Here is a 23,153-nt window from a genome sequence, read left to right on the forward strand (position 1 = left end):
CTAGTTGCACCTGCTGTTTGAAACTAAACAAACTTCCGTGTTCAGATCCGTCACTCATTATCGTCCCCCCAGCGCAGAGATTCCGACATATTGGTTCCGGTTCCTATGCTTATTTATGGAACCGTATCCCCTTCCGGACACGTTATTGTTGCATCAGCATCCAGCCATTCACCGCTGTAGTCATGTCGTCCTCCGGAGAGCCAGGTACAGTTAATTCAACCTGTTTTTCACCTTTTACACCCGCTGCGTGGAAACCCGCGAAAAGGCCATGACAGCACGATTTAATGTGTTTTAACGAACTGTCACAGGCAGTAAGTTAGCTAACATTAGCTCTGTTAGCTCTGTGTAAAGCTGCGGTGCTCCAACGGCTGCAGGCGAGACCGCTTAGCTAAAGGTAACCGGGCAGTGGATGACAAGCCGAACCCCCTTTAAAAATCTGGGGATTTAAACGCACAGTTAATTGAGCCAAATTTCTCGGCAGATGAGCGCAGGTCAACAAATACGATCCAACAGCTTTTTCTGAATTTAAACACTCTTTTCAAGTCGGCACTCGTTTTCCACACAGCAATATTTATGAAGATTTATGAAGATATAAAGTGTTGTATTTGGCGCAGAATTTTGAATGGAGTTTGGTTTGGCGTGTAATATAAAATATACTGATCTCGTTGAATGAAATGCAACAGGGCACAACATGCTGATAGAAATACAAAACAGTAATGTATAGCAGCCTAAAATAAAGACAGTATTGTATGTATATATTGTGTATATATATATAAAATCTCTTTATATTACTGCTCCACATCTCCACATCTGGGCAGATGTTGTTTTACATGCTGACTGACTGCAGATATTAAAAACCTAAAAAAGTAAATTGAGGCTGTAATTTGTGTATGGGATGTTAGTTTTTGTGAAATTATTGAAGTTTGATATTAACTATGTGTGTTTTTACTGTGAGTTTTGCTCAGATGCAACCTCTAGTTTGATTGCATCATTATGCACCTTTGCTTTCCGCATTTCCGCATACATTTTATTTAGTTTAATTTTATTAAGTTCAGTACCAAAGATCCTGAGACCCCCTGAAATTGCTTGTATTATTAATTATTATTATTATCATTATTGTTATTATTATTTCTATTATTGTTGTTGTTGTTATTAGTAATAATAGGAGTAGTCGCAGTGTTGTAAGGCAGCTCATTAAGATGCACCTTTATTCATCCCCCAAGGGGAAATTCACATATACACAACAGAAAAAATTCCAGTGAAAGATAAATTAAATAAATTAAAAAAAAAAAATGAAGTTAAAAAATAAAATAAATACAAATATACAAAATTTAATGCAAATGTACAAAAAATACAAAAAAAAAAAAAAAGAAATAAAATATAGTGCAAATGTACAGAAGTGAGCTATTGGTGGTTATGATGAGCTGCTGGGTGCTGTGATGTTGGTATGTATGAAGGAGCCGCCCAGTTATACCATCCAATCAAACCTGTCAACTTCTGTGCATGTTATCAGGCCAAAATCTCCAGGGTATGTAAACTTATGAGCACAACTGTGTACAGCATACTGATCACCTGTAATACTTTGTAATGAAGGTTTTATAGGTAATTTATCAATAAGCCTCCACAGCCCAGAATACATCTATAACTCAGACAATGCTTATGGTCTCTTTTGTTCGTAAAAAACCAAACTGTTCACAGCAGAGGTCATGTAGACTGTGAGGCTGCGGTGGAGCCTGTTTGTTTCATTTGAGAGCATCAAGATAAAGTCGTTTCTTTTCTTAGTTTTCACTTTCATTCTTAGTTGTTGTTTTTTTTCCTTTCATTGTTTGCGGTTGAAGGAAACCGAGATGAGTTTCCATTTGACGTGTTTTGGGTTTCACTCTTAGTAAAAATCCATCCAATCACTTTTGGTTTCTCTTAGTTAAGGGGATTGATTTGAATTTTGGAACTTTATTTCTGATTTATTTAGTTCAGTTCAGTTCAAGTTCAGTTCAAAAACTTTATTATCATTCACTACATACACACAGTGCACGTATGAACGAGATTTTGTTGCATCTGTTCTCCAACGGCATTTTCCTTAAATAAGAAATATATAAATAAAATAAATGTATTTATTTATTTATTTAACAGGGACGGTACACATTAATGAACATTTCTGTAAATGTGCCAGTATTAGCGTAAGGAAGCTATTTTTCAGCTGTTGTCCCTGGGCAAGGTGTAAAATGCCAGCAGATAAATAAATAAAATAAAAAAATAGATAAATAATATAAATAAATATATAAAGTATATAAATAAAAACACTGCACACATATTGCACTTATATTTACACCTGCAGATAAATTATTGCACTTAAATCTATACATAAACATTTATCATTTATCATCATGTTATTTTCATTTTTTTTTAAATGTTTGTCCTTCAAGAGTCATTTTCATCTGCAGGCTGACTTTTTAAATCAAATACTGTGCCTCCATTAACATGCCTAAGTTAATGTCAGGCTGCACACATGTCTAAAACATCACGATTATCTTTATCGTAACAACATAACAATATGTCTGCTTCTGCTTTTACTCACCACAGAGTGCAGAATTTCATCTTTCCATACAAAACATCCATTGAAAATGAACTCTCCTCTAAATAACAGTCATTTTCACTGTTGATTAATCTGTTGATTATTTTCTTGTTTAATCGATGAGTTGTTTGGTCTGTAAAATATCAGAAACTGGTGAAAACGAAAGTCTTATTTTGTAGCATCAAGATAACGTTGCTTCTTTTTTTCTCCGTCACTTGGAGCTCTCAAAACCACATTTTGGTTTCTGTTGTTTTCACACATCTTTGTTTTTCATCTAAGTTTTCATTTGATGTGCTTTGGGTTTCACTCTGAGCGCAGTTGGAAAATTCATCCGATCACTTTTGGTTTCTCTCTTAGTTATTGGGCGTTTCTTTTTCTGTAGACATTGTTCTTCTGCACACTGACCGAGAGCTGAGAGCTGTTTGCTCTATAAAATATCAGAAAGTGGTGAAAACATCCCCAAAAGTCTTATTTTGTCCCCAATGACCTCCAGTTTACTGTGTTAGAGGAGGGAAGGAACCAGAAAACATTCACATAGGAGTAGCTGGCATCAGTAGCTAGCTTAGACCAACAAATCAATGATCTAAATACCTGGTAGTAATCATTGCAGCTCCATCTCTAAAGGTAGAACATCATACTTGGAGCAGAAAATAGCATTCTGCAGTAATATTGTGTTTCCTACCATATCAAATGGTCGTGTCTGCTCTTTTGGGACACAAGCATCTAATCTGTAGGATTTTATTTTAGTTCCAATTTAATTTTTGTTCCATACTTTGAGTTTTTGTGCTAACTGCAGTCGTCCCCCCGTCCAGGCTGAACTTGTGCTGCTGTTGTTGGTGTTTTCTCAGGCTGTTGCAGCCTAGTCGGTAATTCTTTGCGAACATTTGCCCTCTTGTTTCTGCAGCCTTTGAGTATGGCTTCTTGCTGCAGATAAATGAGGAGGCTGCGCTGGCTGTGGCCCTGAATGACTACCTAACCCCACGCAGCTACCTGGCGGGGTTCAGCCCCTCCCAGGCCGACCAGAAAGCCTTTAAGCGCCTCCACAGGCCCCCAGACCCGCAACATGTCCACGCTCTGCGCTGGTACAGACACATAGCAGCCCTGCAGCAGGACCTCAACCCTGAGCGCAGCAGTGAGTAGACAGTTGAAGGCATGAACAGGCTAGACGCGATCATGATCCCGTTAACTTACCAGCCTGGATGTGGAGGCTGTCTGAGGTCCCTACAGGCAGGACGAATCCTCTAACCTGCCCCTCTGCAAACACCCCACATGCATGAACCCAGAACTCTCTGAATTAATTCAGTTTGAAGACCTGAAGCGGCAAACTGTAGGTGGTGCCTGCCGACAGCTGCTTTATCACTGTTCAAACAGAACGACAGCAGCTGGGACAAACCACACTCTTAGCTAACACCGCTGGTGTTACCCCGCAGGCATGTTGCTTCAAAGAGACGAAGCGAAAGAATACCTGAAATGACTTTGCAGACACCGTAGGGCACAGAGAAGTGTGCCAAGTGCACGAAATTAGAAATTGGATGTCATTTTTGGCAACGTTGCACTGCAGGCATTCAAAAACATTGGATTATATTATGTGTGGTCCCTGCTGGGTGTTTGTGCATGCTGTGTTTGTCTCTTGGGCTTAAAATGTGCATTGCTAATGGATTCTGGTATTTTTAATTACCTTTTTTTTTTTTTTTTTTTGGTCCAGTAGATCAGCCTCATAGATTAGAGTGTTATTCTAAGTGTGTGACAGCATCATGGAAAGGATCCCTACAGAGAGAGACCTGGAAGATCCTTTTGGTTTAACCACAAACAGCACACACACCAGACTACATTCACTAAAACAGGGATTTTAGCTCACAGGACACAGGAGCTGCTTTCTCTCCTCAATGCCAGACTCCATTGACAAAAACAGTAATTTTACCGTGTAGAGCACAGGAGATGCTGATCCACTGCTGCCTCAATCGGTCAGTTTGCCTGTGTCATGTTGTGTTGCACAAATATTGTGTTGCCTCCTTACTAACCCTGTAAAACACCAAACTCCCACAATAACACAAACAAACTAACAGATCGAAGAAGTGGTACACCAACGACTCCCATGTAAAATGACCATTTTTGTCAATGGAGTCTGGTGACCAAAGTAATACCAAAGTCGCACAGTGGAGGCAGCAGAATATTTTGAAGTTGTGAATATACTTTTTGATCACAGTAGAACTGAAACAAATAGTCAAATGGCAGAAAAGTATCTGCAACATTAATATTATTGATTTTCCAAACAAAAGGTTTCCACCTTCTCAGATGTGAAGACTTGCAGCTGTTCTTTGTGTCAAATAACAGCAAATATTTGGGTTTTGGTCTTTTGGCCGGCCAAAACGAACAGTTTGAAACACGTCAGGGAAATGACAGTGGGCATTTATCACTATTTTCTGATACTTTACAGGCCTTTAAAAGATTAATTAATGATGAAAATAATCAATAGCTGCAGCCACAGATTGCAGAAGTGGTGTGTTACCGATACAAGAGGGAAAAATCCCTTCCAGTGTTTTTCTCCGTTCTGTGTTCTTTGTGGTTCTGTGGTTCCTGCACAAGGCAAAATAATGTATATATATATATATTACATGTATTAACTTTAAAGCCCCTATATGTGACGATGTTTTACATGAAAATGAAAAAGTTTTTGTCTACAGGAAAATTAGACAACAGAAGTGAAGTTAAAATCTCACACGTGGTGGCTTTAAATCGTGTGTGCAGCATGACTGATGGCAGAAAACTGACAATTCACATGTAAAAACTGCCCGTTACACTTTTGCCTTTGGCCTTTTCTAATGATTCCTGTTCTTTTCTGTCTTTGTCTTTCTCTCTTTTTTTAATTTCAGTGAAAGGAAAGCGGGTTCAGCCCCCTTGGTCTCCACCAGCAGGGACAGATGTTCCCAAACTTCATCTCTACAACAGCCTGACGAGAATGAAGGTAGTAGGCCAGAGGTTATTTAGAAATGATTTATTCTGAAAAGACACATTTAAAATACTAAAACACACAACTGGTTCTCTGTGGCTTCACCTGTTCTGCCAACTGAACTTAGTGAAACATTACAAATAACAATACAATAATACTATTATTAATTAATGTTATATTATATTATATTATAATATTAAAATCACAATATTTTAATAACCATGCATTCATTATATAATTACATTTAAAATCAGCAGGCTCATAGAATCACAATAAACATAATAATATATTTATTTGCTCATTCATGTATTTTTCTTTTCTCTTGTGTGCAAATATCAGATCCTCATCAGTGCTTTTGTTCCAATAAAATTAAATAAAAGCATTAGATAAAACATTAAATATAATATAATATAAAATATTCATATAAATAAGAATAAACTGCTATAAAAAAATTCTAAATAATAAAATGAGTGATTAAAAAGTATACATTTTGATATTAAAATAATATATATATATATAATATAAGTGATTATTCAACATACAGTAAGGAATTCATGAGGTAAATGCACATTTTAAGAAAATTATTAAAAAATGCACTCAAATGAAATTAGTTTTCTTTATTCCTGTGAGCCAAAGCACAGCTGTTACATCTTAACTGTCACAGGAGGGTCGTTGGCGGCGCCCCTGATATTTAAAAAGTCTGTAAATCTGATGTTTGCTGCATATTTTTCATGTTCATCACAGCTGAACGTGCAGAGATCAGCTCCGGCTCATTCAAAGTGTTTAAACACCGATAAAACTGAGACTCTCTGAATTATTACTGTCTGACGGACGTCGTCGTCTTTGTGTTTCAGGAGCCGTTTGTTCCCCAGAAGGGGAACAAGGTGACGTGGTACTGCTGTGGACCCACAGTGTACGATGCCTCACACATGGGACACGCCAGGTAAACACCTCTTAGTAAAAAATAAAAATAAAAAAAAGTGAATCTCATCCATAAAAGTACAAAGTGACTCCTATAACTTTGTTTGCTTGTTGTGTTATGCACAGATCCTACATTTCCTTCGATATCCTGCGGCGTATACTGAGGGACTACTTCAAATACGACATCCTGTACTGCATGAACATCACAGACATCGATGACAAAGTAGGAAAAGCTCATTCTTCACCAGTTTATGCTTCAACAAAGAATTAATACTCAGTTAATACTGAGATCTTCTAGACCAGGGGTGCCCAATACGGCGATCACGATCTACCGGTCGATCGCAGAGGAAGTGTGGGTAGATTGTGTGACATTAAAAAAAAAAAAAAAAAAAGTTGACTCCATTCAGAGCAGGTCATCAGAGGAAGGTAGAGACCATAAATGTGTTGAATGTTCCAGTTCCTCTGGTCACTTGTGTGCAATATTATAATATATTATAATATATTCTAATTTATTCTAATATACTGTGTCACCTTTGTGCATTACTGCTGTCAGTTTTTCAGAATGAGAATTACTTTAATAATCCCCAAGGGGAAACTGCTTTTTGTTACACACAGCTCCAAAAGAATAAGAATAAGAATAAAGTAATCATACAAATAAAACCACTACTACTAATAATAATATATAACAACATGTACACTCAGAGTGAGGAGCTGTATTATATTATATTATATTATATTATATATTATTATATTATATATTATTATATTATTATATTTTATGTGTAATACCAGGGGTTACATTAGCTGCAGTTATGCAGTGTACGCCAACACATATATATATATGTGTGTATATATATGTGTGTGTGTGTGTATATATATATATATATATATATAAATAAATGTTCCTGTAAATACAATTACCTTTATTTTGTACACACACACACACACTGATGCTGTTTTTTTTTTTTAAAGGCAAAAGTTGCACTACATATTGATTTTATTTAGATTTTTCTTCTGTTCGCTCACTTTGCATTTTGAAAGCCAATAAAAAAAAAAAGAAATCTTGCTTTGCAGCATTTATTCACACCTGTTATTGTCATATAATACACTGTTAAACCGTAATACACCGTGAAGTTGGAATAATTGTTCAATACCTCCAATTTAGTTAAAGCCTGAATCCACAGTCTGCAAAGGTTCATGGTGGTTTAAGTTTCACGGTGATCTGTTTGGAAGAGTTTGATCAATAAAGATGAGAAGATATAAACTTTATTTATCAAGAATAAATCACATGATCACAATCATTTCATGAGAAGAGGTGAAAAACATTTGATTCCAACTTCATGGGCGACAGTGTGTATACTGTATATGTTATTTTTTCTCTATCACGAGAGTGTAATGTGACGAACGTCTTGAATATTGGATCTCATGCTGGAGTTTGTTTGTTTGTTTGTTTCGCTCAGATCATTAAAAGGGCTCGGCACAACTACCTCCTGGAGCAGTACAAGGAGAAGAAGCCGCAGCCTGCTCAGATCCTGCAGGACGTCCTGAGCACCAGAGAGGTGAGACCAGACTCCCAGTCGGCCCGGGATGCAACACCGGCAGCTTCCTCAGGTCACCGTCGTTTATCGTTTATCACTTAAAACCTCACGTGTGTGTTCGTCTGGTTGCTTCCAGCCTTTTAAGACCTACCTGGTTTCGGTGTCGGACCCGGACAAGAAGCAGATGCTGCTGAGGATGGACGCTGCCGTCACGGCGGCTCTGCAGCCGCTGGAGGCGGCGATGGAGCGCAAAGCGGCAGATGAGGTCATACAGCCTCTGGCCCAGGTACGACAAATAATACAAATATAATAATACAAATGATCTCTTTGTGATTCTCATCTTTCCAGCGTTTAGACTTAGATTAAAGGAATAGTTCAACAGTCTCTGAACAGGCTGTCATGTCTTTTAGACACCAAAATAGGTCAATTCAGAGTTATCCCCTAAAATAATGACCTACTAGACATTTACATACACTCCTCACTAAAAGTCAGGGATGTTCAGCTTTCAGGTGAAGTTTCAGGATGAACCTAAAATGCATTCTAACCTTTCCAGGTGAACTTAATGTGACCTTCTCTAAACCTTTGAATGCACATGTCCAACTGTTCAGTGTCTCAGTACTTTCTGCACCAGCTGCTGTTCTCTAACAAGAAGCTTCACAGCAACATTCACAACAGGTTTGATCCATGAATCCACCAATACATTTCCTGCTTCAGTTAGAATTGGTATTTAAACAGTCCTCCTCATCCTGCTGTTCACATTCTGACATCATGAGACCAAGACGACACCTAACAGTTGATCAGCAGCACCTCAACACTGGAGGCTTCAAACAGGAAGTCCTCAGACGGAGGTGTTCACTGAGCTTAGAGGGTCACAGAGTGTCATCAGGAGGTTGGAACAGTGATACAGAGACTGGAAGAGTCACAGAAAGGAGAGGAGTGGACGTCCTTTGGCCACGTCCCAATTTATTGAGACACTGAAAATGTTTTGTTGTGGTATACCTACCACTGTTGGTAGATTTTCTTTCAGTAAACTGTTTAAAATGAAGAAATCACCAGTGCATGCTTCTACTTAAATGTCCTACTTTCATGATATAATATCACTGTAGCATTCACTTTTTACATTTTCCATATATTTCACCTGAAAGTCGAATATCCCTAACTTTAGTGAGTAGTGTATATAGTAAATGTATTAAGTAACTTAATAATTTAACACGATATTCAAACAAGTGAGTGTTTAATGATTCATACTCTTTACAACAACAGAAAAGGCTTAAGTGCTAAGTAGTAATTGTTAAACATGCAATGAAAAAATAAATACCACACTCTATAGATACTGATAGATGATTATAGATGAGTTATTTTTAAAAAACACAGATTTTTTGGGGGCTTTAATTTGTTCCTTCTCTCTCTTCTTCAGACGCTGTTGGAGAGCTCCAAGGACGTGCTGTCCGAGTGGTTGGACCGGCAGTTTGGAAGTCAGGTCACGGAGAATTCAATCTTCTCCATTCTGCCTAAATACTGGGAGGGAGAGTACCATAAAGACATGGAGGCCCTGAACGTAAGTAGAGGGAAGGGAAGTCCTGATCAGACAAAAAAAATAGCACAAAGAGCACCAGAAGACGAGGAGAAACGGCCTGTATATTGTTATATTGTTGTCATATGGGTACTTTAAGCCATGCAACACGCTGTTATATTAATTTTATTGTGCATAAATGCTCTTTGTGTCCTTCAGGTTCTTCCTCCAGACGTCCTGACCCGAGTCAGTGAATACGTGCCTGAGATTGTGGAGTTTGTGGAGAAGGTTATCTCTAATGGTTATGGGTGAGGAAGAAACCGTCATCTTCCAGTTCGCGTCATACCCGCGCTGTCAGTTACAGCAATAACAGATTTAATGACTTTGTTTTCTCATGTTCTGCAGGTACGACTCAAACGGCTCTGTGTACTTTGACACTGCAAAGTTTGACTCCAGTCCTCAACACTCGTACGCCAAACTGGTGCCAGAGGCAGTCGGAGATCAGAAGGCTTTAGAGGAGGGAGAAGGTCCTCTTCTGCACATTTCATCCACCATAACTGATTTACTGACTCACTTATAATCCCTGTGTGGAGAAGCTTTATGTGATTAAGTTCTTGTTTGTAAGAAAATCAAACACTACTGGTGAATATTGGCGTGTTGCTTTTAGCCAGTTTTCTTTGATAGCACCACTAGGAATTGGTAGAAATGTTTAAATCTTGTACATACTGTATGGGCTAAATACTGGAAATGGATTTCTCTGCAACTTAATTTCTGCTTTATGTTCATGTTGGCCAGATAACCTTTTGTTTTTAACATATTCTGCCTCTCGTGTGGCCTTGCAGGGGACCTGAGCGTCTCTGCTGAGAGATTAAGTGAGAAGAAGTCCCCCAATGACTTCGCCTTGTGGAAAGCCTCCAAGCCTGGAGAGCCTTCATGGGACTCTCCATGGGGAAAGGTGAGCGTTAGTTCCTAAATGTTTTTAGAATTTTAGAATTGGTCCAGTCAAGGCAGTAAATGGACTGTAACTGCCCCTGATCACAGTAGGTCCACTAAAAGAGCTTGTTTGATCCACTGACAGGCTCAGAGTGTTATTCTAAATGTGTGACAGCATTATGGAAAGGATCCCTACAGAGAGAGACCTGGAAGATCCTTTTGGTTTAACCACAAACAGCCGTTATGTCACTCTCTGCACACACACCAGACTCCATTCACAAAAATAGTGATTTTACACAGTGTTTGCTGATCTACTTCCATCTTGGTCATTTAGTTTGTTTCTGTTATTGTGTGACTTTGGTCTTTTTAAATGGTAAATTTGGATCCAACACAATGTTTGCATAGCATCCAATAACGCAGACAAACTAATAGATCGAGGCAGCGGTAGACCAGCCACTCATTGTGTTCTGTGAGGTAAAATCACTATTTTTGTGAATGTAGTCTGGTGTGTGTGCAGAGAGCGATATAACAGCTGTTTGTGGTTAAACCAAAAGCCCCGTAGGATTAACATTACAGCAATTACAGGCCATTTGCCACCTGTTCTCGGTTTAGCTGACTGAGGCGATCTAATGATGTATCTATCTATCATTTCAAACTCAAAATATGTAAAAAAAAAAAAAAATAGGGCACAGGTGTTATCCTTTAAACTGATATCATACCAGGACAATAGATTTATTCAATAAGTAATTCTTTTGGAGTGATTGATGCATCACTGATTGTTTTGTGATCGTTTTCAATGTGATAACAGGGAAGACCTGGCTGGCATATTGAATGTTCGGCCATGGCCGGCTCCATCCTGGGGGAGTCCATGGACATCCACGGTGGGGGCTGTGACCTCAGATTCCCTCACCACGACAACGAGCTGGCTCAGTCCGAGGTACCAAAGCAAACACTTGTGTTTTGTCTTTCCACAGGGTGTGCAACAGATCGTAAAGTCACGATTCAAATCATATCGTGATTTACGATTCATGGATTAGACTATTTTTCAGATCGGGGGGGGTTAATATAACTTTGCTTTCCATGTATTATTTAAATAACTTAATGAACTCTTCCAGCTAGGAACATTTGCTCATCGTCTTTCATGATATGTTTAAATAAAATCTTAAAATATATAAAAACCCAGCACTTAACTTCAATTAAAATGTAATGTCCGAAAAAGTACAACTATATATAATCGTCAAAAGAAGCAGCTTGAGCAGCCGGTGGTAGTTAAAGAGGATAAAATGTGATGTATTTGAAGCCATCTCCAGTCAAACTCGTGGTTATGTCCCCGTCGCAGGCCTTCTTTGAGAATGATCACTGGGTCAGATACTTCCTGCACACCGGCCACCTGACAATCGCAGGCTGCAAGATGTCCAAATCCCTGAAGAACTTCATCACCATTAAGGAGGCCTTGGAGAAGAACACAGGTAACTCTCACCTGGCCCTGCTGCAGGTGTTGATGTTGAACACACACAAACATACATATATGCTCGGCTGTGGACTATTGAAATGTTTTGTGTCGATCTTTTCTTAAGATGTATTGTGGGCCTTTAATAGAAGATATTAAAGGAATAGTTCTGATTATTTCAAGTAGGTTTTATGAAGGACTTTTCCACAGTCAGTGTGTTACCTAGAGTAGATGGCAGTCAGCACACCCCACCTCTGGAGAAGCAGACAGGAGTCCCAGCACAGATGCTAAGCAATGCACTGCCCACTTAAAAAATATCAACATCAGTTTAAGTGGATGCTATATTTAGAATATTTTCACTGCTTTACGTTGCCGTCAGACAAACTTTCCCCAGACTTTTCTGAGAAATGGAGCTGTTCTCTCTTTTTCTTTGGTCTTTTCAAAGCCACCAGACTCCATTGACAAAAACACTAATTTTATCCCACCACAACAGGAGTTTGCTGTGCTGCTGCTGCCTCGATCAATGAACTAACATGATAGTTTGGATCCAAACTAACCATTTAAAACACCAAAATCACATAATAATTCAAGCAAATTGAGCGATTGAGGCAGCAGTAGATCAGCAACTCCCATGTTTTCAATGAGGTAAAATTGCTGTTTTTGTCAATGGAGTTTGGTGGCTTTGGAGCAAGCAGAGAGAAAGAGAACAGCTTCAGTTCAGTGGCAATATAACATCTTAAACTGATCCTTTTCTTTTGTGTGGGCCCTTTTTTAGAAACTAAACTAACTAACTCTGTTTTTATTTTTATAATTATCCTTGCGACAGATAAATGAAAGCAGTAGAAACGTTTTAACGTTGCTCTTTTCGTCGTCCTGCAGCTCGCCAGCTCCGCCTGGCTTTTCTGATGCATTCCTGGAAAGACACCCTGGACTACTCTTCCAACACTATGGAGTCGGCCGTCCACTATGAGAAGTTCTTGAATGTAGGTGCCGACATGACCGATGGGCCTTTTTAGTTTAGAGGTTTGTCGTAGTATTTTTGTTTACTTATTTATCTGCTGTTTTCTGCCCTTTTTCATGTAACAGGAGTTCTTCCTGAATGTGAAAGACATCCTGCGCGCTCCCACTGACATCACCGGTCGCTTTGAGAAATGGGAGGAAGCTGAGGTGGAGCTTAACAACAGGTAAGAGAGCAAGAGATGGAAGTGCAGCATTAGACATTCATTAGAGGCAGAAAACAGGTAATTAACTTCAAAGGTAAACTTTCGAGCCTTATTTTTACACATTTTCACTCTGTTCAAAAACACCAGACTCTATTGACAAAAATAGTAATTTTACCTCACAGAACACTTTGCAAGTTGCTGGTCAGCCTCTGCATTAATCAGTGTTAATGCTTGTTACACAGATGTTTTGATGGATCCCAACTAACCGTTTAATCACCAAAGTCACACAATAACACAAATTAATTAACCGATGGAGGCGTCAGTAGACCTGCAACTCCTGTGTTCTATTAGGTAAAATTACTGTTTTTGTGAATGGAGTCTGGTGACTTTGAAGAGAGGGATATAAGGAGCTTACCTAAAATATGGCCTAGGTTTAAAAGTACTTTTAAAAGTTACCCTTTAATACAGAAAAGCCCTTCGTGGCAAGTTCACATCTAAAAGGGTGACTTGTGTCGTTCCAGTTTCTACGACAGGAAGTTTGCTGTCCATGAGGCTCTGTGCGACAACATGGACACCCGCTCCGCCATGGAGGAGATGAGGCTCCTGGTCGGCCAGAGCAACAGCTACATCGCTGCCAGGAAGAGCGCCAAGCTGAGGTCCAACCGCATGCTGATGGAGAGTATCGCCATGTACCTCACCAACATGCTGAAGGTGGGCACGTTTTCACTGCCGCTGCTTTAATCATCCACACAGTAACATAATGAATAGTTGGATTGTAATGAGGATGAAATATGTGCAGCTGTAGATTAAGATACAAAGCTCCAATTTATTTTCCCTGTAGCCTTAAATTAATTACTTATTTTATCATGTTTCCTGACTGAGAAAAACACTGAAATTTGATTGTTATCGTTTAGGTTTTTGGCGCCATTGAAGGATCGGAGCCCATCGGCTTCCCAATGGGAGGACAAAGTCAGAACATTGATGTAAGTAAAGAGACACTTTTCTTTGTTGTTGTTGTTGTTGTTGTTATTGGTGGAAATGTGTCTGTTAACATTTGATTATTATGAGAAATTTACTGAAATTACTTATTAAAGGAGAACTCCAGTATTTTTAAACCTCTCCTCAGCCAGCAGCCAAGATGCAGGCTGTCAAGGCTGTAATGTAATCGTTACAGGCACCTGATCACAGTAGGTCCACTAAAAGAGCTTGTTTGATCCACTGACAGGCTCAGAGTGTTATTCTAAGTGTGTGACAGCATCATGGAAAGGATCCCTACAGAGAGAGACCTGGAAGATCCTTTTGGTTTAACCACAAACAGCACACACACCAGACTACATTCACTAAAACAGTGATTTTACCTCACAGGACACATGAGTGGCTGGTCTGCTGCTGCCTTGATCGGTTAGTTTGTTTGCGTTATTGTGTGTTACACTAATATTGCGTTGGATCTGAACTAACCGAAAGTCACACAATAACACAAACAAGCTAACCAATTAAGACAGCGTTAGACCAGCAACTCCTGTGTTCTGCATGGTTAAATTACTGTTTTTGTCAATGGAGTCTGGTGTGTTTGCAGAGAGCGGCAGGACAGCTGTTTGTGGTTAAACCAAAAAGTGAGACTGTAAACAAGCAGAGAATTTCACATATGTGAAGCAGTTAACGGCTCAGTTTTGCATCATTTCATGCTGCCACTATTAAAGTAACATACCGTAAACTATTGTGGCTGCTGTGTTCCCCAGCTGGAGAGCACGGTGATGCCGTACCTCTCGGTCCTGTCCGACTTCAGAGAGAGCGTCCGGAAAATCGCCCGAGAGCAGAACGGTAAGAGGCTATGTTTTAGTTTGAGTGTCCAAAAGAGGCTTATAGCACTGTTCTCCTTTTACCTCTGCTTAAAGCGGGTGCTGGAAATCCTTGAAAGTGCTTGAAATTCTAATTGCATTAATATTATAAATCACCACCTCACTATTAGTTCACTTTTTAGACAAATGAGTCTGTGAGAACCTGATTTATTTGAGTTTATTTCATTTAGCCCAGCCATCAAGGGGCTGGAAAACCTTGAAAATGCTTTAAAAGTGCTTGAATTTGACTTGTGGATCTTGCAGTGATGCCGCTGCTGCAGCTGTGCGATGTTATCCGTGATGGCACGTTAGTGGAGCTCGGCGTCCGACTGGAGGATCACGAAGGTAACGGAGCTCCTCCATTTTTATGAGAAAACATCTCGTCAGCATTTCGTATCAGGCTACTGCAGCTGAAATAAGCACGAGTGGGTTGTTGAACTACAGTCTAACTTTTTTTATGCTGATTATAAAGAAGTCAAGGCCCTGAGAACACTGGAATAAGGGAAATGAATGCTGTATGTGTCGACTGACTGTGTTACAGGCCTCCCTACTGTGGTGAAGCTGGTGGACAAGGAGACATTACTGAAGGAGAGAGAGGAGAAGAAGATGGTGAGCGAGGAGGGAAACGCCTGCTGTGTTCGTACCCTCGTTAATGACACGAACACACAGGGAACATACGAAGCAAAAAATAATAATCCCTGTTTGTTTACTGCCTCATTCAGATGAATGACGCCTCTCCTGCATAGAAAACAAATACAAATTCATGCACACACATACACAAGAAGAATAAACCGTAAGATTCATGTAAAATACATTTAAAAAAATACAATAATAATTTAACAAGTGGCTAAAAATGGGTGCAGCTCTGGTTTGCTTTTCTCCAGCTCTTCATTTTCGCTGTAAAAGATTGAATTTAATTAGATTTCAGCTGGTAAGAAGGAAGAAAATGAGTGTTAACATTTATAAAAACACACTTACACAGTTTCTTTGGAAAGAAAAGACCAAAATAAAATGGATTTATAATAAAAATTAGCTGCTGTAGGTTATATTGGGATAGTTATAGGATATATTAAAGAGGAAATGTGTTGAGACTGATGGTCCTCATGAGTCCTCATACATGTCTAATATACAATGAAGGTAATGTTTTTCTTTCACAGGTGGAAGAAGAGAAGAAAAAGAAGAAGGAGGAGGCTGCCAAGAAGAAACAAGACCAAGAGGTCACTCAGACGTTCCCTAAAGAGACATCGTCCTCTTCTTTTGTCTCTCTGATGACCGACACGTTCACCCACTCGTCTCTTTTACCGTTTTCAGATGGCTAAACAGGAAAAGATGAAGATCCCTCCGAGTGAAATGTTTCGTCCAGAAACCGACAAGTATTCCAAATTTGATGAAACGGTAAAATCCCTCGAATATTTTTCCACTCCGAGTTTTAAAAGAATTCTCTTCAAAGCTTTGCCATAATTTTACATGTTGTGTGTGACAGCATCATGGAAAGGATCCCTACAGAGAGAGACCTGGAAGATCCTTTTGGTTTAACCACAAACAGCCGTTACATCGCTCTCTGCACACACACACCAGACTCCATTCACTAAAACAGGGATTTTACCTCACAGGACACAGGAGCTGCTGGTCTGCTGCTGCCTCCATCACTTAGTTTTTTTTGTGTTGTTATGTGTAACTCAAGCATTGTGTTGGATCTGGACTAACCCTTTAAAACACCACAGTCACACAATAATAGAAACAAACTGACAGATGGAGGCAGTGGTAGACCACCAGCTCACGTGTTTTGTGATGTAAAATCTAGTCTTTTTTCAATGGAGTCTGGTGTGTGTGCAGAGAGCGATATAACGGCTGTTTGTGGTTAAACCAAAAGGATCTTCCAGGTCTCTCTCTGTAGGGATCCTTTCCATAATGCTGTCACACACTTAGAATAACACTCTGAGCCTGTCAGATAGTGAAGGGAGGTCAACGGCTCCAGTTGCCCCAAAGGATTATGTTTCATCCTTCTAGCTCCTCAGCTGCCGGCTGATCTGCTGGACCTATTCCAAACCTTTTTTTCCGACTATTTTGAACCCAAAACATGTAAAATAAGGGTCCAGGTTTAAAAATACTGAAGTTACCCTTTAATTCAAGTTTTCTTTTGCTGATTTTTCTGAAAATTGTGTTTAAATCCACAGTGAGGTGAAAACCTGACTAATGAGAATGAACTGAAGTTGTTTTTCTGTCCGCAGGGTTTCCCCACTCACGACGCTGAAGGAAAGGAGCTGAGCAAAGGGCAAACCAAGAAGCTGCGCAAGCTGTACGAGACCCAGGAGAAATTATACAACGAGTATCAGACGAGCCAGAAAGGCAACTGATCGGGTTTAGCGACCATCCACGAAGCCACCCACTCAGATCAGCCCCAGAATAAATGTTCAGGCCAGAGATGCTGGGTCATCGTTTGTCTCCTGTTTGTCTGTTTCGCTTCAGAAAACAGCTTCATGCTTTTTTTTTCAGAATGACGGTTAAAATGATTAAATATCATGAGCAGAGTTTTAACCAGTGAAGAGGACTTCCTCCTCGTCCTGTTAGCAGAGCGCTAACGAGTCCAGATGTTTTCTACATTAATGATGTTAAAGGAACATTTTCTACTGTTTAACTTAACGGTTTAACTTTGAGCTATAAAATGAGCTTCATGTGTTCAGACGGGTGACAAATTGAAAGAAAAACATTCGTGCTTCGATGTCCAAACTCTCCCAAAAGTAAAAGCATCTGCATTTGTCTCCACTGGCTCATTCAGGGTTTTCCTTTAATTAGTCACCTGTCTGGATGTGCAGTTAGAGATCAGGGCTGCAACAGACGCTTCTTCTCTAGGTTTTATTTTGGCTATAAAATTTAAGAAAATCTATTCAAACTGCTGATTCTGAAACAGATTTTGAGTTTACGATCATGTTGGACGAAGAAAAGGTTCAAATTCTCACATCTGAGAAGCTGAAACCAAAAAATGTTTGATTGATCCGTTTATCAAAATAGCAGCAGGTGATATTTTGTTGTTTGCTTTTGTTTTTGCCGATTGTTGCAGCTTTTTTAGGAATATCTCGCTCTCTATAAACCATTACCTTTTTCTATTTTGTATTTTTTAAGAAGCATGCATAAGTCAGCACATAGTTGAAGAGCTGCCACAACATTTTCTGTTTCATTCCACTCATATTTACCAGCTGCTGTGTGAAAGACTCTCTGGACCTGCAGTGTTTTAGGTCATTCAGTACTTTTTTACTTAGTCAGTTTACTGGACTTCTGTCATCTTAAAGGATCAGGCTGCTGATATTCTATGTTTCTGTTGTTGTCGTCATCAAATCTCATCAACAAATAGAAAATCACCTCCATCTGCAGATGTCACCACAGCGCCCATCGTTCAAAGTTTAAAACGGCTCCGAAATATTTAGTTTAATTCTCACAAAAACCAAAAGTAATTTGCTGAACCTGCTGGTCATTGTAGTTTTTACCAAACTGGAGGAAAGCATGGAGCTCTAGTGTTCAAACAATTGAGAGGAATAAGCCAAATAAGTCAAACAGCCCCTGATTTCCTTTTTAAAAGTGCTTATTCTCATCCACTCTTGAGACCTCAGTCATCGTCGGAGCAGCTGAAATGAGTTTTTCCTCTTAAAAAGAAACAACAGCCAAGATAAATGGATGGATTCTGTTTATCACACACGTTAAAAACATTTAGACAGAATAAGACTTCAAATCTGGTTGCAAGCTCTTATTTTGAAATTCTGTACAACTGTTTTGCAAACGTCAGGCATAGATTTGTACTGTTACAGCTGTTTGAGGATCATGCTGCACAATAAATGCTTCAACAGGTAGAAGTGTCCCTCCTCTTATTGTGTACAACCACGTGTGTTCGCCTTTCGTCTGCCTGTTTAAACACTCGTTCACTCAAAGATGAAACGTTTGTTATTCTGCTGAAAGACGTAATAAAGTGCATTTTGGGCTGTTAATTCTAAATCCTGGATTAAAGATACTGTTTATTTAGGTGTCAGGAACTTTTAGGTTTCTTTATTTAAGTCTCCAATTTAGCGTTACAACTTTTATTTGTGACACCAGCGGCCTTTTCTTCTTTCTCTGAGTTTTCCAGGTGTAACTAAGAAAGGTAATACAGTCAGTGTTTCTGACGGACTCACAAAGCAGAGAAATAATCTTCCTCAGTGGAGTTAGTGGTTATAAACACACTTAAATAACCCCCTCTGGGTTCCCTCACCCTGGTGGATATAAAGCATTCTGTTAATTAGACAAGAAAGGAATTAATGAGAGAAAAGGACCCAATAAACTGATTACATAGGAATTAAAAAGCAGGATTATTAACACAATTCACAATAAAATAAATAAGTACATTTAAAAGACATCGTACTTGTTTATCTAAATTAAAACCAAGAGTGAGCATATATATATATATATATACACACACACATATATATGTATATGTATGTATATTTTTTATTCTATTTTTTAAATTATTTTAATGGCAATTTAGCATAAACAAGAAATTGCAATTTTTATAGAGAACAGTTATTACATGTTATACATGGAAGAAGAACATGGGGATCAATACGTGAATCAATGAAAACTGATATTTAGTCAGTCAGTTAGTTAGTTAGTTAGTTAGTCAGTCAGTAGTAACTCGTTACTTCCAGAAGGTGGCAGCAGGGAAACTTGCTTGCTGCCGTTAAATCGAACGGAGAAGAAGAACACCAAGACGCAGCCAATCAGGAGCGTCCTATCAAAGCTGCAGCCAATCAGATTTGACGGAGCGCTATTTGAAAGCTGCTAGTCTCTGTGTTGTTTATCTGCAGAAGTCACTATTCACGGATCTTGTCGATGAATAAATCATCTTTTCGGTTCTCTGAGTCACAGTTTGGCCTCGTAGCTGCGGACACTAACGATGTCGTCAGTTGAAGTTCGTGCTGCGGTGAGTAAAGTGAGTTTATTTCGCTGCTTTGCTGCGTTTAGCTAACTTTAGCTAGCTAGCTAGCATTGTTAGCTAACACCAGCGTCTCCTGCCTGCTCGGCTCTTAGCTCACCTGTGCTTCTATAATACAGGTAATTTAACTGTCAGTGAAAACCAGACAGCGTTTGTGTTTTTCTGAGGTTTTTAGTTTTGTGTCTGTCTGTTTATTTTAGCAGCTTTCAGCCGCAGAGAACCCGGTGAAGATGGGTAAAAGCACCGCAGCGGGTCTGAGGAGAGCTGCTCTGGGGGAGATCACCAACTTTCCTGCTGCAGTCAACACAAAGGTAACATCAGGGAGCAACACACGGCTTCTGGGCTGTGATTCACCTGTAATCAGCTCTGTGGGTCACATGATGACTCACAGAAAGACACACAGGCTGCTCCACATGGCCAAAAGTACAGGGACAGCCCATGTTGAAGCTGTTGTTGTTGCATCTTCTTACAAATGTTAAACCATCACATGTGAAGTCTGAGAGTTAACATTCATCAGGCCATGTAGTGTTTACTGACACGGCTGCAGCTGGACTAAAGGAACTCATTCGCTGTCCAAGTAAAACCTTTTTTTCTTTATTTTACTGTTAAATGAGCATTTTTGTGCAAAACTCAAACATCCATGATTAACTATAACTACATTTGTTTCCTCAGAGGACGGGACGAGGCAAAGCAGCAGCCAAACCGTCGACCCTGACGGCCAAACCTGCTGCGGTCCAGGCGGCGCCTCCAGCGGTCCGGGAGGTCCAAGCACCCGCAGACCCTCTCCCCCCGGTGTCAGAGGAGTCGGCCGACGTGTCCATGAGGGAGGAGGCGGAGCTGTGCCAGGCTTTCTCTGAGGCGCTGCTCACCGTGCAGGACGTGGACGCGCAGGACTCGGACCTGCCGCAGCTCTGCTCCGAATATGTCAAAGACATCTACCACTATCTGCACACCCTGGAGGTAACTTGATCCCTCTGGGGGCCGAACTCTGGGCTCTCGCCCTGCGTCGGGTTGTCTCACGTCTCCGTCTGTGTCCTCAGGTGGAGCAGGCCGTACGAGCAAACTACATGCAGGGTTATGAAATCACCGAACGCATGCGAGCTCTGCTGATCGACTGGCTGGTCCAGGTCCACTCCAGGTTCCAGCTGCTGCAGGAGACTCTGTACCTCACAGTTGCCGTCCTGGATCGTTTCCTCCAGGTAAGAACCGCCTGCGTGCTCGTCTCTCTGGGGGTTTTGTGAGCTCTGTTTGGTGAGCTCTCTTCTCCTCGCTGTGCTGCAGGTCCAGCCGGTCTCTCTCAGGAAGCTGCAGCTCGTCGGCGTGACGTCCATGCTGGTGGCCTGCAAGTACGAGGAGATGTACGCTCCGGAGGTCGGGGACTTCGCCTACATCACAGACAACGCCTTCACCAAGTCTCAGATCCTGGAGATGGAGCAGGTGGTTTTAAGGAGCCTGAACTTTCAGCTGGGACGTCCTCTTCCGTTACACTTCCTCAGACGGGCCTCCAAGGTGGCTAATGTGAGTGTCTGCATGTCTTTGACGTGGGTGTAACTGTATCTGTTCGGCTCCAACAGCATCTAAAAGGCAAACTCTCAGTTCTGCACACTGACCCGAGCAGAGTAGCAACTATTCGGTGTTATTGTAGCGTTTTCCCTCAAATTATAACCTTTTTCTCTTTATTGGTGAGGGAGCCACACATTTATTTGAAGCAGGAGTATATTAGAGATGGGCCTTTATTTCTCATTAGTATGAAGTCTCCTTGGTTCTCCGTTGACGTTCTGATGTTTCTACCACATAAGATGCCAACCTGCTAATCAGACTCAGCCACGTTGCTTCAGGTTCAGTGTTATTTGTCAGGGCTGCAGACAAACAGACACATGATACACTTGTTGTGCTAAAATAGCTGCTGGCAAGTCTTTGTAAAAGTTTTTCCAGAGATCTTAGTGCGCTGGCTGTTTTCTCTGTCTCAGTCTGACGTGGAGAGACACACGCTGGCCAAGTACCTGATGGAGCTGACCCTCATCGACTACGACATGGTGCACTACCGGCCCTCCGAGATCGCCGCCGCCTCCCTCTGTCTCTCCCAGCTGCTGCTCGACGGGCTGCCGTGGGTCAGTCTGACAGAACTGAAGCAGTTTAATGTCGTTAATCTGCCTCTTTGCTGCTTTTTAGTAAAGCTGTGTTCTTTAATTGGTCTCCTCCCCTTCAGTCGTCCACTCAGCAGCACTACTCCGCCTACGACGAGGCCCACCTGAAGCCAGTCATGCAGCACATCGCCAAAAACGTTGTGATGGTGAACGACGGGAAAACAAAGTTCCAGGTGAGTCGGCCGACCAAAATGCAGTAACTTGTTGTTCTGAGCTGAACACAAACCAAACCTGGATCATTTGTTCTCTGCAGGCCATCAAGAAGAAGTACTCGAGCAGCAAGCTGATGAAGATCAGCCTCATCCCTCAGCTGAGCTCCTCCCTCATGAGGAACATGGCCACCGCTCTGCTCAAAGACCCCTGAGGACTCTCACGTGTCGTCCGTGGACATTTCACCTGCACTTTATTTTTAGAGTTCGAGCTGTGGAAAAACTTCACTAGTCTTTTTAATAAAATGTTTTTATATTTTTGAATCAGTTTGTGATTTGTTTGGAATTTTAGCCAAACGTTTGTGGGTTGTTTTTTTCCTTCTGCTTTTTAAAATTGAGGTTTTCCACCAATGCACCTCAGACTGCGTTGTGTCAATCAAGCCTGAGCTGAGACTTTGCACAGCTTCCAATCAGAAGCTGTCTGCAACTGTGTGTATTCTTAAATGTTGGATTTTGTAGTCTTTAATTTTTAGTCTACCTCATGAGTGACTCAAGTGCCTTGTGTTTTCTTAAAGCGTTTGTTTCTGTAGTTGTACCTCTTGTACTCAATCATCCCTTTTTAATGTGTCGACATGTTGCATGTTGTGGCATGCATGGATCTGACTTCTTTTGAAGTCTAATTTTGTTCTTTAATCAAAATAAAATGTGTTTTTTAGATCGTGTAGCTTGTAATTTGGTGTTCTTTCTATGAAAACCATACTTGTTTTTTTTATTTAGGTAACTGTGCTGACTGTAGCAGCCAGTGTGGCAGTAGTTTGGTGACCTGTAATCTCTACATAAGAGCTTGTTGTCCTGCCCTGGTTGATGTATGAATACTTAAAATTTTTCTAGACATACTTTTGTTTAAATGACTTGTAGGAATAAAGTTCAGTGGTTGTAACGTAATCCTTTAAGGCAACTGTAGTTACATCCACTACTATATAGTTGGTACATCCTGTAAAAGTGTTTTTACCACCGAC

The 23,153-nt window shown here is 40.4% G+C and overlaps 2 protein-coding genes across 3 annotated transcripts; both read left to right on the forward strand.

Annotated features, from left to right (window-relative positions):
* The first annotated feature begins 146 nt into the window (after nucleotides 1-146).
* Nucleotides 147-18,726, forward strand: cars1 (cysteinyl-tRNA synthetase 1). Its single transcript, XM_070831164.1, has 22 exons — nucleotides 147-204; nucleotides 5,446-5,537; nucleotides 6,377-6,465; nucleotides 6,570-6,666; nucleotides 7,904-8,002; nucleotides 8,118-8,267; nucleotides 9,399-9,539; nucleotides 9,714-9,802; nucleotides 9,900-10,021; nucleotides 10,337-10,449; nucleotides 11,236-11,364; nucleotides 11,767-11,896; nucleotides 12,757-12,860; nucleotides 12,964-13,061; nucleotides 13,562-13,751; nucleotides 13,955-14,023; nucleotides 14,780-14,861; nucleotides 15,143-15,223; nucleotides 15,420-15,487; nucleotides 16,036-16,095; nucleotides 16,190-16,273; nucleotides 17,110-18,726. The coding sequence occupies exons 1-22, from the start codon at nucleotides 183-185 to the stop codon at nucleotides 17,233-17,235; spliced, it is 2,235 nt and encodes a 744-aa protein (XP_070687265.1). The 5' UTR covers nucleotides 147-182; the 3' UTR covers nucleotides 17,236-18,726.
* A 1,014-nt stretch (nucleotides 18,727-19,740) lies between these two features.
* Nucleotides 19,741-22,786, forward strand: LOC139219857 (G2/mitotic-specific cyclin-B2-like). Of its 2 annotated transcripts, none has more exons than XM_070851888.1 (8): nucleotides 19,741-19,826; nucleotides 20,039-20,149; nucleotides 20,511-20,798; nucleotides 20,879-21,037; nucleotides 21,120-21,356; nucleotides 21,809-21,949; nucleotides 22,048-22,158; nucleotides 22,239-22,786. In XM_070851888.1, exons 1-8 carry the CDS (start codon nucleotides 19,800-19,802, stop codon nucleotides 22,347-22,349), a joined length of 1,185 nt encoding a protein of 394 aa, XP_070707989.1. In that variant the 5' UTR covers nucleotides 19,741-19,799; the 3' UTR covers nucleotides 22,350-22,786. The 2 variants fall into 2 exon arrangements, with proteins under 2 accessions (XP_070707989.1, XP_070708067.1); XM_070851966.1 differs by having other exon boundaries at nucleotides 19,748-19,826; nucleotides 20,042-20,149.
* Nucleotides 22,787-23,153: the final 367 nt, after the last annotated feature.

This window comes from Pempheris klunzingeri, chromosome 1 (assembly GCF_042242105.1).
Source record: "Pempheris klunzingeri isolate RE-2024b chromosome 1, fPemKlu1.hap1, whole genome shotgun sequence".
Classification (NCBI taxonomy): domain Eukaryota; kingdom Metazoa; phylum Chordata; class Actinopteri; order Acropomatiformes; family Pempheridae; genus Pempheris; species Pempheris klunzingeri.

What these genes read in the sequence shown, in the direction of transcription:
- LOC139219857 (XM_070851888.1), top strand. Translation starts at nt 19,800, where the DNA reads ATGTCGTCAGTTGAAGTTCGTGCTGCG. An exon ending in GGGCCTCCAAGGTGGCTAAT is followed by an intron (nt 21,357 to 21,808) that starts GTGAGTGTCTGC and finishes TCTCTGTCTCAG; the next exon opens with TCTGACGTGGAGAGACACAC. An exon ending in TGCTCGACGGGCTGCCGTGG is followed by an intron (nt 21,950 to 22,047) that starts GTCAGTCTGACA and finishes CCTCCCCTTCAG; the next exon opens with TCGTCCACTCAGCAGCACTA.
- cars1 (XM_070831164.1), top strand. Translation starts at nt 183, where the DNA reads ATGTCGTCCTCCGGAGAGCCAG. An exon ending in TCATACAGCCTCTGGCCCAG is followed by an intron (nt 8,268 to 9,398) that starts GTACGACAAATA and finishes TCTCTTCTTCAG; the next exon opens with ACGCTGTTGGAGAGCTCCAA. An exon ending in ACGAGCTGGCTCAGTCCGAG is followed by an intron (nt 11,365 to 11,766) that starts GTACCAAAGCAA and finishes TCCCCGTCGCAG; the next exon opens with GCCTTCTTTGAGAATGATCA.